Source organism: Dermacentor albipictus, chromosome 1 (assembly GCF_038994185.2).
Source record: "Dermacentor albipictus isolate Rhodes 1998 colony chromosome 1, USDA_Dalb.pri_finalv2, whole genome shotgun sequence".
NCBI classification, from domain to species: Eukaryota; Metazoa; Arthropoda; class Arachnida; order Ixodida; family Ixodidae; genus Dermacentor; species Dermacentor albipictus.
Genome location: NC_091821.1, coordinates 152,084,955 through 152,101,433, shown reverse-complemented (window position 1 = coordinate 152,101,433; position 16,479 = coordinate 152,084,955). Strand labels below are relative to the sequence as shown.

General features: G+C 46.4%; 1 protein-coding gene and 1 long non-coding RNA gene across 2 annotated transcripts in view; both read right to left on the bottom strand.

Moving 5' to 3' along the window:
• Window positions 1-1,341: 1,341 nt before the first annotated feature.
• Window positions 1,342-16,479, bottom strand: part of LOC135903019 (uncharacterized) — a 32,729-nt gene continuing 17,591 nt past the window's right edge. The window contains exons 7-9 of the mRNA XM_065433391.2: window positions 15,239-15,406; window positions 4,579-4,745; window positions 1,342-4,018 (exon numbers count right to left, since the gene is read on the bottom strand). Coding sequence (XP_065289463.1) covers window positions 3,811-4,018; window positions 4,579-4,745; window positions 15,239-15,406 — 543 coding nt within the window. The 3' untranslated portion in view covers window positions 1,342-3,810. The remainder of the gene's footprint in view (window positions 4,019-4,578; window positions 4,746-15,238; window positions 15,407-16,479) is intronic.
• LOC135903039 (uncharacterized) lies at window positions 9,750-11,685 on the bottom strand. Its single transcript, XR_010564690.1, has 3 exons — window positions 11,497-11,685; window positions 11,300-11,418; window positions 9,750-9,861 (listed from the first exon to the last, which is right to left on the bottom strand). It is a non-coding gene; the product is annotated as an uncharacterized lncRNA (long non-coding RNA).

Sequence of the window (16,479 nt, the reverse complement as noted above, 5' to 3'; positions counted from 1 at the left end):
TCAAGCTATTAAACTGGGAAGACTTAGTAGTAAAGATCGACGGCCAATATCTCAGCAACCTGCGGTTTGCCGATGACATTGTTCTATTCAACAACAATGCAGACGAGTTACAACAAATGATTGGAGACCTTAACAGAGAGAGTGTAAGAGTCGGGTTGAATATTATTATGCAGAAGATGACGATAATGATAAATAGCCGGGCAAAGGAACAAGAAATCAGGATCGCCAGTCGGCCACTAGAGACTGTGAAGGAGTACGTTTACCTAGGTCAATTATTCACAGGTAACCCTGATCATGAGAAGGAAATTCACAGAAGAATAAAAATAGTTTGGATCGCATACGGCAGACATTGCCAGCTGCTGACTGGAAGCTTACCATTATTATTGAAAAGTAAGGTGTGCAATCAGTGCATTTTGCCAGTGCTGACATATGGGGCAGAGACTTAAGAATGAGTTAAGGACCGTGCAAAGAGCGATCGAACGAAGATTGCTAGGCATAACGTTAAGAGAGAGAAAGAGAGCGGTTTGGATCAGAGAGCGAACGGGTATAGACGATATTCTAATTGACATCAAGATGACAAAATGTAGCTGGGCAGGTCATGTAATGCGCCGGTTAGATAACCGTTGGACCATTAGGGTTACAGAATGGGTACCAAGAGAAGGAAAACGCAATCGAGGACGATAAAACACTAAGTGGAGCGATGAAATTAGGAAATTAGCGGGCGCTAGTTGGAATCGGTTTGCGCAGGACAGGGGTAAATGGAGATCGCAGGGAGAGGCCTTCGTCCTGCAGTGGACATAAAACATGATGATGATGATGATGATGATGATGATGATGATGATGGAGGTGGTGGCCCCCCCCCCCCCCGAAAAAAATCCTGGGTACGTGCCTGAGAAAAACCTTAACCGCTTACGCGGATGCATAAATAAGAGAAGAGAAAGTCAAGAAAAGCCGATCGACAAATGAGTGATGAGTCATTGCTGCAACACCTGTATATTGCTTTAGCCATTTTCGTGTGTAGGAGATAATACATTCAAATCCCGCAGAAGTCACCTTGCCGCAGGTGCCCCCCATCCCAAGAGGGTTAGTACGAAAGATCATTCATTTCTGCAGCGAGCATTAACTCAGCTTCCCCCCTCCCCCCCACACAAATAAATAGATAAATAAATAAATAAATAAATAAATGAATAAATAAATAAATAAATAAATAAATAACCTTTTTCGAGGAGAATCCGCAAGCTGGCGGACCACTTGCGAGTACGTTAATCCATTAAAGTTGTATGATGTGAATTACGAAACAGTATGTTTCTTTTGTTCCTTGTTAATACAAAACAACACAAATGCCATTTTTAGGTTTATTGCGGGTGGCATAGATGAAACATATATAAACACGTTGTCGCTATCTGAAGTGCGGCGTTATAAACGCACACTTCTGTGCATGCAGAATATGTCAGTGGGTAAGAACCAGTGTTTGGAAAAAAAGAAAAAAAAAGACATAAACGTGCACTTTGACGAGAGTCCATGGACGAAAACAGTTGAACCTTTTGACACAGGCATTAAAATGTGACAGGCAGTCTGTTATTGTAAGTTGCTTGCTTTGTGCGAGAGTTAAACCAGTAGAAGCATCAATAATGAAAGCGCATTAGGCACTAGAGGATGAAAAGTTGCGTTTCATAATTCAAACCACTGATATGCCATGCATCCTAACGATAAATGTCTTCGAGCATTTCGTCACTTATCTAATTGCATGTTGCAACTAGCGATGCAGAATTTACCAAGTTTTGGGAGTGAAATATTAGTACAATTTAGACGCCTAATGAAGTGATAACTTGTGTCGAAAACTGCGTTAAAAGGTAAAAAAATAAAACAGTGCAAAGCAAACCGTGCAGCCGCCCTTACCCCTCTGTTTTTTGTTCCCGAAAATTACGCACGCAACAAACACGTACGCAAGCATCCGCGGAAATGGTGCGCCAAATTTACACTTGCCTGCACCCCAAACGCGGCTACGCTTGGGAAGCTCGGCGCAAATTGCGGCTACGCGCTAAACTCCCATGCAAGACCCCTGGCACGACGGACCTGTACCTTGAACGAGGTCAGCGAAGCCTGTGTACGGGGTAATTGCAGCCACTTTCACGGCGTTTGCGCATGGCGATGAACGCAGGGAATTACTCTCCGACTATAGGAGCTGGCAAAACGTGTCAAAGCTTGGTCGTGGCTCTGTCAGCTGTGCAGCCAGGGTGAGCGCTTTTTTTAACTTTGATGATTTGGTGCATTTCCGCGGGGCCACGCAGACCTTGTGTATACGCGGAAGCTTTCACGCTAAGTAGCTACTATGCAAAAAACAAGGTTGTTTGGTTGGGAGCTCCCTTGCTTCTAGCACTCGCTCGACGAGTTGCGCAGATTGACCACCGAAGCCAGGGACAGCCGTGAGCGGCAGCTAAATGACGCTTTTCACTGGTTTTCGGCCAAAGGCGCACCTCGTTCGCGCGCGCCCGCACAACACACACGCACACATACGCACGCGCACACACGGAGACAATGAGGGAGAGAGAGAAAGAGAGGCAATGTAACTACTTATGCTAGAATTGTTCGTAAGAGGAGATGTCAACCGATAATGATGTTTGACACATTGGCGAAGACAATTCACCGGCCATTCGCTAGCAGCACTTACGGACAAAAAGCTTTGTGAATTTGGCCCCAGGTGCCCATCGAAATGCGAGACAGTAACGATGCCTGCGGCTTTTTCATTTCCCATAATCATAAAACAATACGCTGCTACTACAAAACAAGTGTGATTATCGCTTATACATGTTTATTAGGGTTTGCGATTATCCGAAGTATTGAATAAGAAACGAATAGATAGTTCCCGCTGTTAGATTTGCGTTTGATTTGAACATTCAATATTACCAATAATTGAATTTGCGCTGGAACATAATTAAGAAATAATACTCATCGGAGTCTCGAGGGAGGTAGGCTTATGCAAGTGGTGGATGTTCTCAACGATTCTGCTGCAAGAGAGCCGCGGTTGTTGAGCAGATGCGCCAGTTCCTGAGTGAACGCATGAGGAAGATACCTGCATCTTAATAATTTCAAGTCATTCGATAAAAATCGCTCGCTTTTTTACGCAGCCTATCTACATATTCCTTGGCTTGAGTTAGTTAAAGCAATTTATTATTTGACCAGTCTTACCCGGCTTGCATCGCTTTAAAACAAGGTGAAGTGCTATAGTATCAAACTTCTCTCCTTGAACGAACACAACCCACTGCCTCTGTGACGTGTTTTGTTATTGTCACCGCCATGGTGTACCAGATAAGCTGAAGGCAGCTGTTTATCACTTAGGAGCTCCTCAGCTGATCAGACATCCGGCTGCGCGCGGCATTACATGCATGTAAAGATGTTAAGAAGCCTCATATTCTCGCCGGACGAACTCTACAGAAACATTCTACACCTTTAACTTCGTTTCCAAATCAGAAAAGATTAGAAATTCGAAGGCCATTTTACTCGAATATTCGTATTATATTCGCAAGTTTCACAATTCGAACAGCCTTTCTACTTATGCGTTTCCGATGTACGGAACAAATCAAACACGCTCACGCACGGAGAATTGTATAAGGAATCGCTGTTTAAGTATTATGCAGAATACTTGATCCTGTCGGTAATAGTGGCATGGGAAAGTAACATGGTTGGATTGTCACCTAAAGGCCCGAAGTGGACCGCATTGGTTGCGAGCAGGAACACAACCGAAGTGGCGAGTGTACGTATACACAGCGCTGAATTGTGAGACAGCGCACTTGTTCGGGCCGCTGTCAGTCAGCGGCACTTTTCTTCCGGATTCATGGGCGTGTCCGGGTCGCACCTAAAGGCCTCGGCGAACTGAGGCACATTGCGAAGAAGAGCGTTGACGCGGTGGCGACCGCCAATGCGCAGCTCCCCGCACGCGTTGGCCGCATACAGCACGAAGAAGAGCTGCATGGCGCTTAGGTGTTCGGCGCCATCAAGTCGGTGGTCGCTGACCAGCCTGCGAAAAACCAATGGCCGCATGTTGGGCGCGCGCTCTTTCTTTCTTTTTTTTCGGGGGGGGGGGCGGGGCAGAACGGCGAGAAAAATGAAAATGCGTGCAGGGTAATAAAGTATCCACCGCAAATAGTATAACGCATTTCAGTATAACGTATTTCAGATTAAGTTAGAATTCCTAACTGCATAGGTTTTGTCCCTACATGTGGCGCACGATTTCAGTAGACGAAGGAAAGCAAGGAAGAGGGAGATTAGTAACGAGCTCTATAGCATCTGCAATGGGAGTTCATCATGCTCAGCTCAATTACGTAAAATTTGTAAAATAAGCATTTGTGTTTACGACGAAATACAAGAGTTATTTGTGCCTGACACAATGTGAGATATTTGGAGAGGCCCCATTTAAAGGTTAGTAGTGTGTTGGAGGCTAGACCTGCGAGAAGAGTAGCTCTGAAAGGAGTTTATGACGGGATGTTCTCTTTAAAAATTACGTGCCTTGCACAATATAAAAAGAATTCTGCTTCGGAACGTGGATAATCTGCGACCGAGGATCGCTGGTCTACTCACGTTAGTGCTTCTTTCTGGAATGATTTGAGAGCACCGCGCAGGCCATGAAGATCAGCGGCCGATATCCCGGAGGCTGCGTCCTTTCGCCTCAGGCAAGCCGACAGTGTATCGAAGCTCGTGACGAGCATGTCGGCTGAGCCAGGAGTCACTCGCGCAAACTCTACAGCCTGCGCATTATTACAAATGTCCTGTCGTCAACTCGAGCATACCGTATCCGAAGGCGTTATCTGATCTAGCGACTGGTCTATGTGGCGCTATCATCGGGTGATAACCGCGTGCGGCCGCGCCAGAGAAATTGAGATGTTTGTGCATCCCCACACCGTCCCTCCTTAATCTTCCCACTATGGACGTGAGAAGAGCACTGCTGTTAGGGCTTCAAAAAGGGCCGGCTACGTCTGTATGAGCAGAGTGAATTCAATGTCGATGAAGCAGTCCGAGAGATTAGCTGCCGGTGTATCCGGGGCTGTTGTCGTGAGTCAGTCCGGATTATGGAGTGCCGGCACAAATGAGTTTGACAGTTGATGAGGGTACTCCTGAGACACTGGGGCCGCTTGGTCCCCATAGTTTTGCCACAACTCCGTGATGGTGCTCACTTCGTCGGTTTAGCGTCATTCTAAGCCAAGCTTCCCATACGTGTTGCTCGACCAACTCAGAATTTTTTTAAACATCACGGCTGTTTACTACGATGGTCACAGTGATATTGATATATCTTTGTTGAAAAAGTAATTGCTTATCACGTGACGTACTCCCAAAGTTGGCTCAAGTACGTGAAAGGCGGTTTTGCGAGAAAATGAACAAAAAATATTTTGGTGTATAACGGTGACAACTTCACCTGCTGGACCTACAAAAGATTGTCTTCAATATGTAGGGATGTTTATTGGCAACTTCGGTCAGAAAAAGTCCTTTGAAGGGATCCTGAAACACTTCTCTAATCATATAATCGCCTTACTATTAAGCGATGTCGCTTCACGTCCTGGCTAACAATAGCCTACGTTAAAAAATACCTACGGTGTTCGGCCGACAGAGCTCTGACTACCAAACACCGTTGGTTTTAAAATCGTATCTTGCATCGTGTTTGCTAATTCTTTTTCTTTGACATCTTGGCTAACGTTAGATGGGACATGTGTCCTATATATATAAGAGGAATTCAGAGGTAGTTATCAAATCGATGCGCGTCTTTCTATTTCCTTTCGTCTCCGTTAGAGCTATGGAAGCTACACAGGGGTATGGCAAGCGGGGCAAGGCCCCGCCCCCATTTGTTTAGAGCGCAGTTCTTAGGCGCTCATTCCTGCTGCGAGCGTCGGCGTCGTACCTCGTAACCTAGCGAGCGAGCACAGCGAAGGAAAACGAACGCGGAGCGCAGCGGCAGATGAAAGACGGCGATAGCAAAGAGAGCGCGAGGAGCAAAGCGGAGGAGGAGAGGATGGCGAAATAGTAAGATGAAAAGCGTAGCTAGTGCCGCGAATACGGGCTGTGCGGCTACGATAGTTACGAGATGGCGCCAGAGTAGCGCACGTCTTCTGCATGGAAACAAAGCGCTGCATGAGTGGAAGTCTGTCTGCAGAAGCTGTTATGAATCGCGCCCAGGCGTCACTCACGCCCTGCCTCTCGTGATCTCCATGGAGAGGGCACGGAAGCACCGACAGGATGACACGCTCACACTTGTCTTTTTTCACGCTACAGTTACTCGCTACCTTCATCCCTAGTTTCCGGTGCGTTGTTCCACTGAATTCACGTGGCGAGCCTATCGTCCATGCTTCCGTGGCCGGCAAATTCGGTGAACCGGTTCGCGCCTCACTTTGCCTGGATCGAAGTCGCCACCAAATCTACATCTGGAACGACACCGGGCCCTTTCGCATCTTTGGCTCACCACTGCGCAACCGCGACAGCACGTGTAGATCTAACGTGTAACAGGTACTACGTCATCGTTACTTGATCTCGTGCTGACATCAGGTGATATTATAAACCCTATAACGCACTTACCTCGCCTTAGCGACCATGATACATTACATTTTACAATTACGATATTACTACAGGTTAAACGTAAACGACTTAAACAAATAAAAAATTATAAAAAGGCTAACTTATCTGCAATAAACAACGAACTTGCTTCCTTTCTTGACACGTTTCTACTCGGCCATCTCGACCATTCTGTCCCGACAAGTTGGCGCCTCTTTAAAGAAAAAGTTTCTGATCTAATAAATCGTTATATTCCAGTCCAACGTGTATATTAAAATAGTAACGCACCATGGCATAACAGACACCTTAATGGACTAAGTAACAAAAAGAAACGCCTGTTTCGTATCGCGAAACGGTCACTAAATCCTGAACACTGATTCTCATACAAGTCCGCTTCTAACTTAAGGCCTGCGAAGTTTTCCTACTGCAACGTTACCCTTCCCAAGCTACTGAAAACTAACAGTAAGGCATTCTCGAGTTCTATGAAAGGAGGTAGCACTACAAAGATCATTATAACTTCAACAACTGGGACCACAATCGCCGACCACGCATTGTTACGGTCGGCCTGCAGGGGTGCTAACCTGCAGAATCTTTCCCGGCCAGCTGCAGTAGTTTTGATCGTTCTGCAGTGGTGTCATCCTTCAGAGAACTGGCGAGGACGACAGCGCTAACCGGCCATAAACTTCCTTCGGAGAATTGGAGACCATGGCAGCGTTAACACACCATGCGCCTCGTTCGGAGAATCAGCGACGGCAGCGGATGAAATTAAAGTGGATGAAAAAACAACTTGCCGCAGGTGGGAACCGAGCCCACGACCTTCACGCTTCGGGTTCGGTTCCCACCTGCGGCAAGTTGTTTTTTCATCCACTTTAATTTCCAGTATTTATCGCTTCTTTATTTTCATTTATTACGCACAATTTCCCCTATGTTGTCCTTGCTGTCAGTGTTTGTTGGCTTCTTATGATATGACTAATAAAAATCGGGCCCCTCGGTCAACCCCCTTTCTTCTCGCTTATTCCAAGAGGTTGCATCACACGTTATATAGTCGATAGGAAGCCCAGCTTTTTCTGCGAGTACTGTGGCCTGAAGCAGAATTTTCACAAGTAATTCACCCTTGACATTCTCATGGCTACGAAAGGCGCCAAGCACCTTTGTTTATCTGCCTACAAGGGGCACAAACATTACAACAAGGCCATGAGTGCATGGCAAGGTCTTTTGGTCCTCGGGTGTGTACGCTCCAAGGTCGACAAAACCTTCAATTTTTCCTCCTGTGGTCAGTGAAACGTGCTCGGAGAGCTTGATTTCATCAATGATAATGCCTCCATGTCCTTGAAGTTCATCTAGTGGCACCGTTTTCTTATTTAGTGCGATCAGCATTTGTTAATAAGTGAAATTGTGAAATCACTTGTCATCATCATCATCAGCCTGGTTACGCCCACTGCAGGGCAAAGGCCTCTCCCATATTTCTCCAACAACCCCGGTCAAAAATCACTTGTGAGTGAACAATAAGTGAAATCACTTGCTCTGAATATTAATCAACATGTGCCTATGTAACTTTCCTGATAACGTCCTTTTTCCCGAAGAAAAACAAATGAAAATACTTTTTTTTGTTCAGTAGGTGAACATTTTTTTTTCAGCTGAGACATTTATGATGCGGTAGAAAACAAATTTGCTCAATTTGTTAACTCGTCATTACCAGGTTGAATGAACGAAGTGTGGATTAGTAGAAATGCAGGCATTGCTTAGATGCACAATTATCCCCCCCCCCCAAAAAAAAGAGACAACAACAAAGAGTTCTTTTTTAACATGCACGTCGAAACTGTTTTATAGCTCATTGCAGCGGTCGGTGTCAGTTGCATTCCATTCTTTACATGAATGCTACAAAGAAACAGCATCACGCAGTAGACAGGTAAACATATTTTTTACGCGTGAAATGTAGAAAAACCCTTCGAATGCAACGGCCGGAATGCAACGGCCGGAACACCTCGGGGCCAGAAATTTCTATCTCGCTACAAGTTGCATTTCTCGTGTTGATGCCGTTATCAGACATATTTCGCCGATTCCACCCACAACTACAGTGCCCACTACCCTCAAGCCGCGATTCCGACGTTCCGAGGCCGCTGTTTCTCTCGTTGCGCCATATTACGCTTTTGAAGGAGAAGGTTCGGAATCCCATGTGGCGCTGACTTGGGACGACACGCACGCGCAGACTGATGGAGAGCTGGGTTACTTTTGGGTGTATTGTGTTCAGTTTCTCCCTTGCTCATCCTATGCTTCAGACAGACAGGCAAAAGAATTAAACAAGACAACACAAAACTCAAACGAAGCTAGATTGGCTAAGAAATGTTTGCACATATTTAAATGGCGCGCCGATCTCGCCGATAACAAACATCGGCGGCGGCGGCGCGCCGACGTCTCGACGCACACCCCCCTGTATATGCTCCCGCAGGGAGCAGAGTTGCGCATAGGTCCGCCGTTGTGTACCAGCTGTGCAGTGAAGCAACTCCTCGAGCGCACAGGAGGCAAATGCAGCGCGGTCATCCATTTGATTTCTTCTCTGCTGGTCGCGAGCTACATGCGGCAATTCTTCGCGAGCGATGAGCAAGATGAGACTTTTCAATGCAGGCGACTCTCGAACGATTGGCGCAGCCGGAGGGGTGCCAACCCCCTGATATTTTTAGTTTGTATGTACATATATACACGCACATATACAAACACACGCACGAACGTACGTATTTGAGCCCACTCGATCGCTCGAAATAAAATCCTGACTGCGCCCTTGGCTCGAACAGCTCAAAAATTCGTGTGCAAACGCGCATTACCTTGCTACAAAAAGTGGCGCAACATTTTAGAGCATGCATACGAAGTTTTCTCGCGGACGCCGGAAGGCAAAAAATGTTTTAAAAGATGCTTAAAGAAAAATTCGCACACGTGTGCTGCACAATTATGTGAGCAGATTTTGGCTGCCGAAACCAGACGAATAATGATCGTGGCCAAGAGAACTATCGTGCCTGCAGTTATGTCAGTGACCGTTAACCGTGATCGTCCTTCTTCACTAACCGTCATTCACAGCTGCTGCACGTTTTCGATATAGGTGGTACAGACACGTAGATTTAAACGCGTTTCTTTCAGCTTATTTTTACGATTAATACCGCAAGCTTAACAGCTGCTTCGTAGCAGCAAATCTGCGAGTGGAAAAAAGATTTAAGATGCACGAGCTTCTAGATCAAATTTATTTCATACAAGGAAATGGATGAGCACTAACTGGTGGTAGCAGGGTATGAGTGCTGGTTCTTGAAGCCTTGGGGGCAGAATTCAAAGCCACTGGAAAGACAAGTTATTAAGAGTAACATCAGGTTATTTTCATTGCACTAATCACATAAGATGGCAAACTTGCAAAGTTCACATTGCAGTTCACATCCACACATTGTAGACTGTAATATGATAAAAAACACATCTTTCTTTATCTCTTCATACTACTCAGGTAACTTTACTATAAAACAGCGCTTCTTAAACGTACAAAAATAATTTCACATTCCTCACGTCGACTAAGGCTGATCGAACAAGCAATATATTGCGGGCGGTAAATGCTGAAGCTATCACAGCTGTCTCATCAGCGGGAGCGCACGATATTTTCACATACTACAAAACAATGAACACGAGTACATTAGTCGATCTTAAATGAAAAATCAGAACGCTGACAAAAAAAAAGACAGTAGAGAAAAGCCAGGATGCAGCGGGCAAATCGTATCTGCTAGCATTTACTCTGTTTTGAACACACTGTTATAGAGGTGCATAGTCAGAACAATCGTAAAAGGTACACAGTGAATTGGCCGAGTTGGTAAGTTAACATTCTTGGCGTATATGTGCAGCGCAACACTGACGTGTCGTCCATTCTTTGTCCCGCGTCTGTGTCGCGCTGCACGTATACTCCGAAAATTGCACAAGTGGACAACATCTCATGCCAGACGTACGCATTTCAGCGTTACTACGGTTGGCGTGTAACACCTCGGACAAAAAGGATGCTCGAAAGATCCTGCTCAACCGAAACGGTGGATGGATTTCTAATTTGCTATGGTTGTCTCGAGTGGTTGCCGGTCTGGCGGACGCCCCGCAGTGTTTACAGGCCCCTTTGTGTGTGTGCGACCAAGGGGAGAACCCTTTTCACAAACTGTGCGACCCTAGGAGGGACCCTTTCCGCGAACCAACGTCGCCTAGAAGAAAGGATCAGCCGCCCATGCCGGACCCGCGAGTTGCCACCAGCATAGGCAAACACGTGCAACGTCACCTAAAGTGAGAGCAGCTGCACAACGAGGACGTGAAACGTCGCCTAGGAAATTGAGAGCAGCGGCAAAGCACCAATGGGGACGTGCAACATCGCCCAGGAAAAGTGGGAGCAGCCGAAAAGCAACAAGGGGAACTCAGTGCATGTCACGTGACATTGACGTGAGCAGGATCCCGCTTATGATTTTAGTGCGCCTATTTAAGGGGCCCCGCAATTTACTTTTTCAATTTATTCTCTTCTTTTACATCTTTCACCAACCTTTGAATAAACAGTGTAAGTTTCGCACTAGGAATCGCCTCGTCCTTGCCGGGTCGCCATGGTCTACCGGACGCCTGCTGCCCACCGACAACGCCAAGCTACCCAATAGTAACGTCGGTCGAGGTTCGAGAAACAGGCGTCACAACAGGCGTCGCAACAGCATGTACAGGAGTGTTACCAGAGATAAATGCTGCTTTAGTGTAAACAAGACGAACGCACCTCGCACATCCTGGTCCCTTTCGGAGCTGGCCGGTCTCGTCCGTCCGCATGGCACCGCGTAAAAAGCTCTGCCACTTTGCGTGCGATTTGTGCAGTTTGGCACACTGCACCTCGTCATACTGGAATATGAGTTTCAAAGTGATGTGTTTCGTACCACTTTACCACAGTTATTAACTTAATATAGTCGAACACCGTACCTGCAACCCGGAGCCGATCGGTGTAACGCACGCTCGACGGTCCGCTGACTGCAATTTCGATGGCACTGACAGAACAAGTCGGCGACGCACCCGTGAAGTTGGCTTCGCAGCGGCGCAGTTGAACATTTGACGTCATTTTTGTACCACGTGATAACGCTCGGCGAAAAGCAGTGCGAGCAGCGCCGGGAAAGTTATGCGTAACTCTGCACCAGCGAGATAGTGTTACTGTATATGCTACCAAAGGTAGCATATACGCGTAGAGTTATGCGTAGAGTTACTGTATATTATATTACTGTATTAGAGTTATGCGTAGAGTTACTGTATATGCTACCTTTGGTAGCATATACAGTAACTCTACAGCGAGAGGCCTTGTCGCGCCACTCCGTGGCGGCCGCGGTATCTGCGCTATGCAGCACGCCGGTGCGATCTCGGAGTCAAGGCTCAGCAGGCGCAGCTGCGTGCGACTGGCGTGTGTCGACTGGAAGTGTAAATATGAAATACTTGTTTGCTTTTTAGATCGCAGACATGTGTATGTTTGATTCATTTAACTGAGAATTAGCAATTATAATATTAGTGATAATGTTGTCGCGATCAGAAAATCAGCCAATAACTGTTGGTGGGCTTGGGTTACCAACGTTCTCAGCGAAGCGAGAATATAAAATGTCCAATTAAAAAAAAAAGGTTGTTCCGCGAAAACCGGCATGAAATTCGAATTTCGATGTCTAGAGCTACTCGAATAAGAAAATTGTGTTTGTTCATCACAAGACACGGTTCTTTATAGAGTCAGCGGTAAGGAGCGGAATACGTGCGGCGGTATAGCGAAAGGGTGCCGCCGCCGCCGCCTTCGAGCTGTCACGATATGAACGCGCATGCGCGGCTCCTCTGTGCAGGGTTACAAGGTTTTCAGAGACGCGCCATGGCGTTTGGCTGCAAAAGCGACGAAATCAAACGGACGCACTGCCCGGCTACGCTCAATCGGCTGTAGTGAAAATTGAGCAGAGTATGTGTCTTATGCAATTGCTCTTGCATAACTTAGGGAATCACCCTGGATGGGTTCTTCCAGAATATTATGTATTTATTTTTACTCTCAATGTAATTAAGTACATTAAAGGGTATGGGCGATAAGATATGTATACATAAAAAGAGAGAGGCAAATGCTAAATTAAGATAGTAACATGGCATTGAAAAGCCAGTACCTATAAGTAATAGAGACGACTACGCAAGCAACGTAAAAATACACGAGAAAAAAAAACAATAGAGCACAATAACTATCAATAAGAAATACAGAAGAATACACAAACTACTGAAAGACACGAAAAAAAAAATGCGCGATGGTTACAGACCAGCTAATAAAAAAGGGTTAAAAGTGAATTTTTTATGCTCGTCACAGACCCCGGAAGCTTGTTCAAATCCTTCGAAATCATCGGTAAAAATGAGAATGAGTGTTCAGCTGTGTTACTTTTGGGTATACTGACCCTCTGAGCAGGATTAGGACCCGCTGGTGTAAACTGTGTGGGACGGATCCAAATAAATACAAGTTGTGATATCCTTGTGGTAACAACATGCATGAGATTGTATTCTGCGATTGGCGAGTAAAAGAAGCCGAAGTAATATTTTGTGGAAGTTATGCTGAATGTCCGATGGTAGCCAGACAAGATCAAATGGGCTGCACGGTTTTGTACTGCCCTGGGTTAATGTAGGTTAGCACGGGTACCAAAACGACGAGGCATATTCTAGCTGCGGGCGGACGTAAGCCCTTACTGTAAAGCAGCAGTTTCGCGGATGATGGCCTGTGAAGAAGAGCAGGCTGCCTGGAGTCTGGTTGGGTTTGGATTTAATGTTTCCGATGCGTGTTTACCAAGACAAGTCGTTTCATAAGTAGATGCCGAATGTTCTCGTATGACGTAACTGTTTTAGTGGCTGATTATTTATGCGATACTGCAGAGTACTGTCGTTAGTAGTTCAATACGAGAAATTCGCATGGGCTTGTATTTCGCACGGCCTCTCAAATCTCTCGGCATGCGTTCAACGGCGAGCATACCGTCGCGGTTTGAATTTTTGGTCTTTATGGCTGCATATTGATGAGGACAAAATTCAAGAGCTCTTGTCTAGCTAGATTTAACTGCAGGTCAGAGATCGCCACGTGGTGAAAAATTAATTCGAAGCCCTTAACATGGCATCTATCATAGTTCCTGTGTTGCTTGGAACGTTAAGAATCAATCAATCAATCAATCAATCAATCAATCAATCAATCAATCAATCAATCAATCAATCAATCAATCAATCAATCAATCAATCAATCAATCAATCAATCAATTTCTCGGATCCAATATGGGCCCCTCCATTTCAGTCCTATAGAAGCTCAGAATTTTTTTCTAGGATTGCTTAGAATGTGAGCCTCAACACCACGTCCACTTGCCAATCTTGAACTGAACTTTCTTGTACAAGCAGCCTTGCGGCGCTTTCCTCTCGGCGCGTGCATTGCTCATGTTCCGCCGGGCTTCGCGTAATGCATCAGTGACCTTCGCGCACAGTGTTGGTGACTATTCAACGGCGTTCTTCAGGTAAGCATAGTGCCACCTTTCATCGCCCAAAACACGGTGCATGAAGCGCCGATAGGTTGCTGGCATTCAGAACATGCCTCTAGTGGTGCCCTTGTCTTCCAGCTTCATTTTAGTGTACTTCAACGCTCTGCTGAAGTCCAATAATAGTAAATATATTATGGGGTTCTTGTTGCCGGCCTTACCGGTCGCTTACGCGTCTGTAAGCCTAAGACACGCGCTAGGGCTATAGGACGTAGCCTTGGTCCCTAGAGCGTGGTGACGCAGACGTGATCCCTTGGACATCAACGCCAATTCTATGTCAGTATTATCGACGCGATGGAGTCGTCACAACCACCGGTGGCTTTACCCCGGTGATCATCAACCAGGCACCAGATACAGAAACCGAGTTCTGGTAGTGGATTATTGCCGTCTGGTTCTCAAAGGTAGAAGCTGCATGCATTTCGATCTGCGACACATATCTACCTAACGCACTAAATAGCAGTACGTACTGTCGGCCCTTTCTCTGCTGATAATTTTTAGGGACACTGCATTACACGTATTTTACAGCAAAGCTCATAGGACATAGAAGATTTTGTAGCAGGAATAAAAAGAAATTGCAGTACTCAGCCTATATCCCCTGTTGTGCCCATGCGGCCGCATTTCTTTATAACCTAACCATATGGGGCATTTTCTGACTTGTCAAAATTTAAAAAATTACATTCTGGAGTTTTATGAACCAAAACCATGATATCATTACGAGGCAGGTCGTATTAATTTTGACCACCTGGAGTTTAACGTGCACCCAGTGCATGGTACACGGGCGTCATTGCATTTCGCCTTCATCGAAATGTGACCGCGGTGGCCGGTATTTGATCCCGCGCCCTCGGGCTTAGCAACGCGAAGGCCACTACGTCATCAAGGCGGATACGTGTCAAAAAGCGTCGTGTCCCTCGGTGTCACTACGCGGCTGAATGTTCCAAATTACGGAAACAAATATGTAGACATGTTATCATCGTTTAGCGAACATATTAAAAATGTGTTTTGGCTCCATTCCACGTATCATCGCGTGACTTATGCGAACGCAGACGCGACTCAGGATCACGAGACGCTAAGCGACTTGTCGTCGGCCAACACGGCACTCGCTCGGGACGTGCGAAGTCACTCTGTAGGTAGTCTGCGTTTGGACGACGCATGCGCACCTGAGAGTGCAGATGGCTAAGCAGTCGGGGCCCAAGCCGCGGAAGCAGGAACGCCCTAAGCGAGTCGTCAGCCGGGTGCAGCGGTAGGTTGAAGAAAGTCAGGGGAGGCACCCACAGCCGCTCGCCACCTCGCCCCAGCCTAGGCCGTGTTGCGAGTAAGCCCAGGTCCTGCACTCAATTGTTGCCGGTCGGCACAGGGCCGACGGAGTGTTATTAGGCAGGTGCCCTCGCAACATGCTGCTTGTGGCACTATAGGCGCAGGAGGAGGTCGACGTAGAGGGCTAAGAAAGTTAACGGGAAGAGAGCTCTGGACGTTAAAGAGCAAGAAATTAAGGCTTTACTTCCGCGTTCTCCCACGCGCAACCCGGCCATTGGCGTGACAAAGAAGCCCTAACTCGACTTCACGCTTGTGCCGTGAAAGGAATCAGCCAGGCTCAACGATGTTACCGATGGTGTTGGTCGCGGGGACGTTGCCACAAGCGAAGTTTGCCTGGAAGACTCTGTAGCTGTGCGCATACGATGCTGGAAACTACCAAGTTGATTCTGTGATCCAGCGTCAATATGTTCCTTTTACCAGTCGCGCACTCGCGGGATATCGGAATAATGGACTCAGATTCAGCGCGACTTACGGAATCATAGACTCACTAATATTAGCTTAAGCGGAGGCTCAAGCTCAGGCTTACGAATTTGTAGCTTGACTTATACTCGCATGCTCATAACTCGCCCGGGGTCTGAATCGCTGGCTCAAATTAAGGGCATTTGCTCTTTTATCCGTGAGATCTTTAACTAATAACGTCACAATCAATTTGGTGCGTTAGAACATTGCCGATGCAATAGATTTGTGTTTGTGTGTTTGTGCGCGTGCTTTCATGGCTTGGTGGGCATGGGGCGGCGATGACACACCCTGTTAGGTTTTGTAAAAATTATAGGCTGTTGTAGTTATGTTTCTTAAATGGAGCCTTACAATTTATCTTTAAAATGTCGTGTTATGTCACATTATGCCAAAGTGAACGCGACGTTTCTTAAGTGGAAACTTAAACCTGACGTATTAGCGTAGCGCTAACAAGAGGAAGACACGAGATGAACACATGGACGGCGCTAATACAGGCACACTGTTGACGTGCTCTTCTCGCGTCCTCCTGTTTGCGCTACACTAGTGCTACAATGTGGCATACCCTAACAAGCCCGCATCACTAACATAGCAAAACCTGGCGTCTTACATTTCTAAAATTGGATCGTAT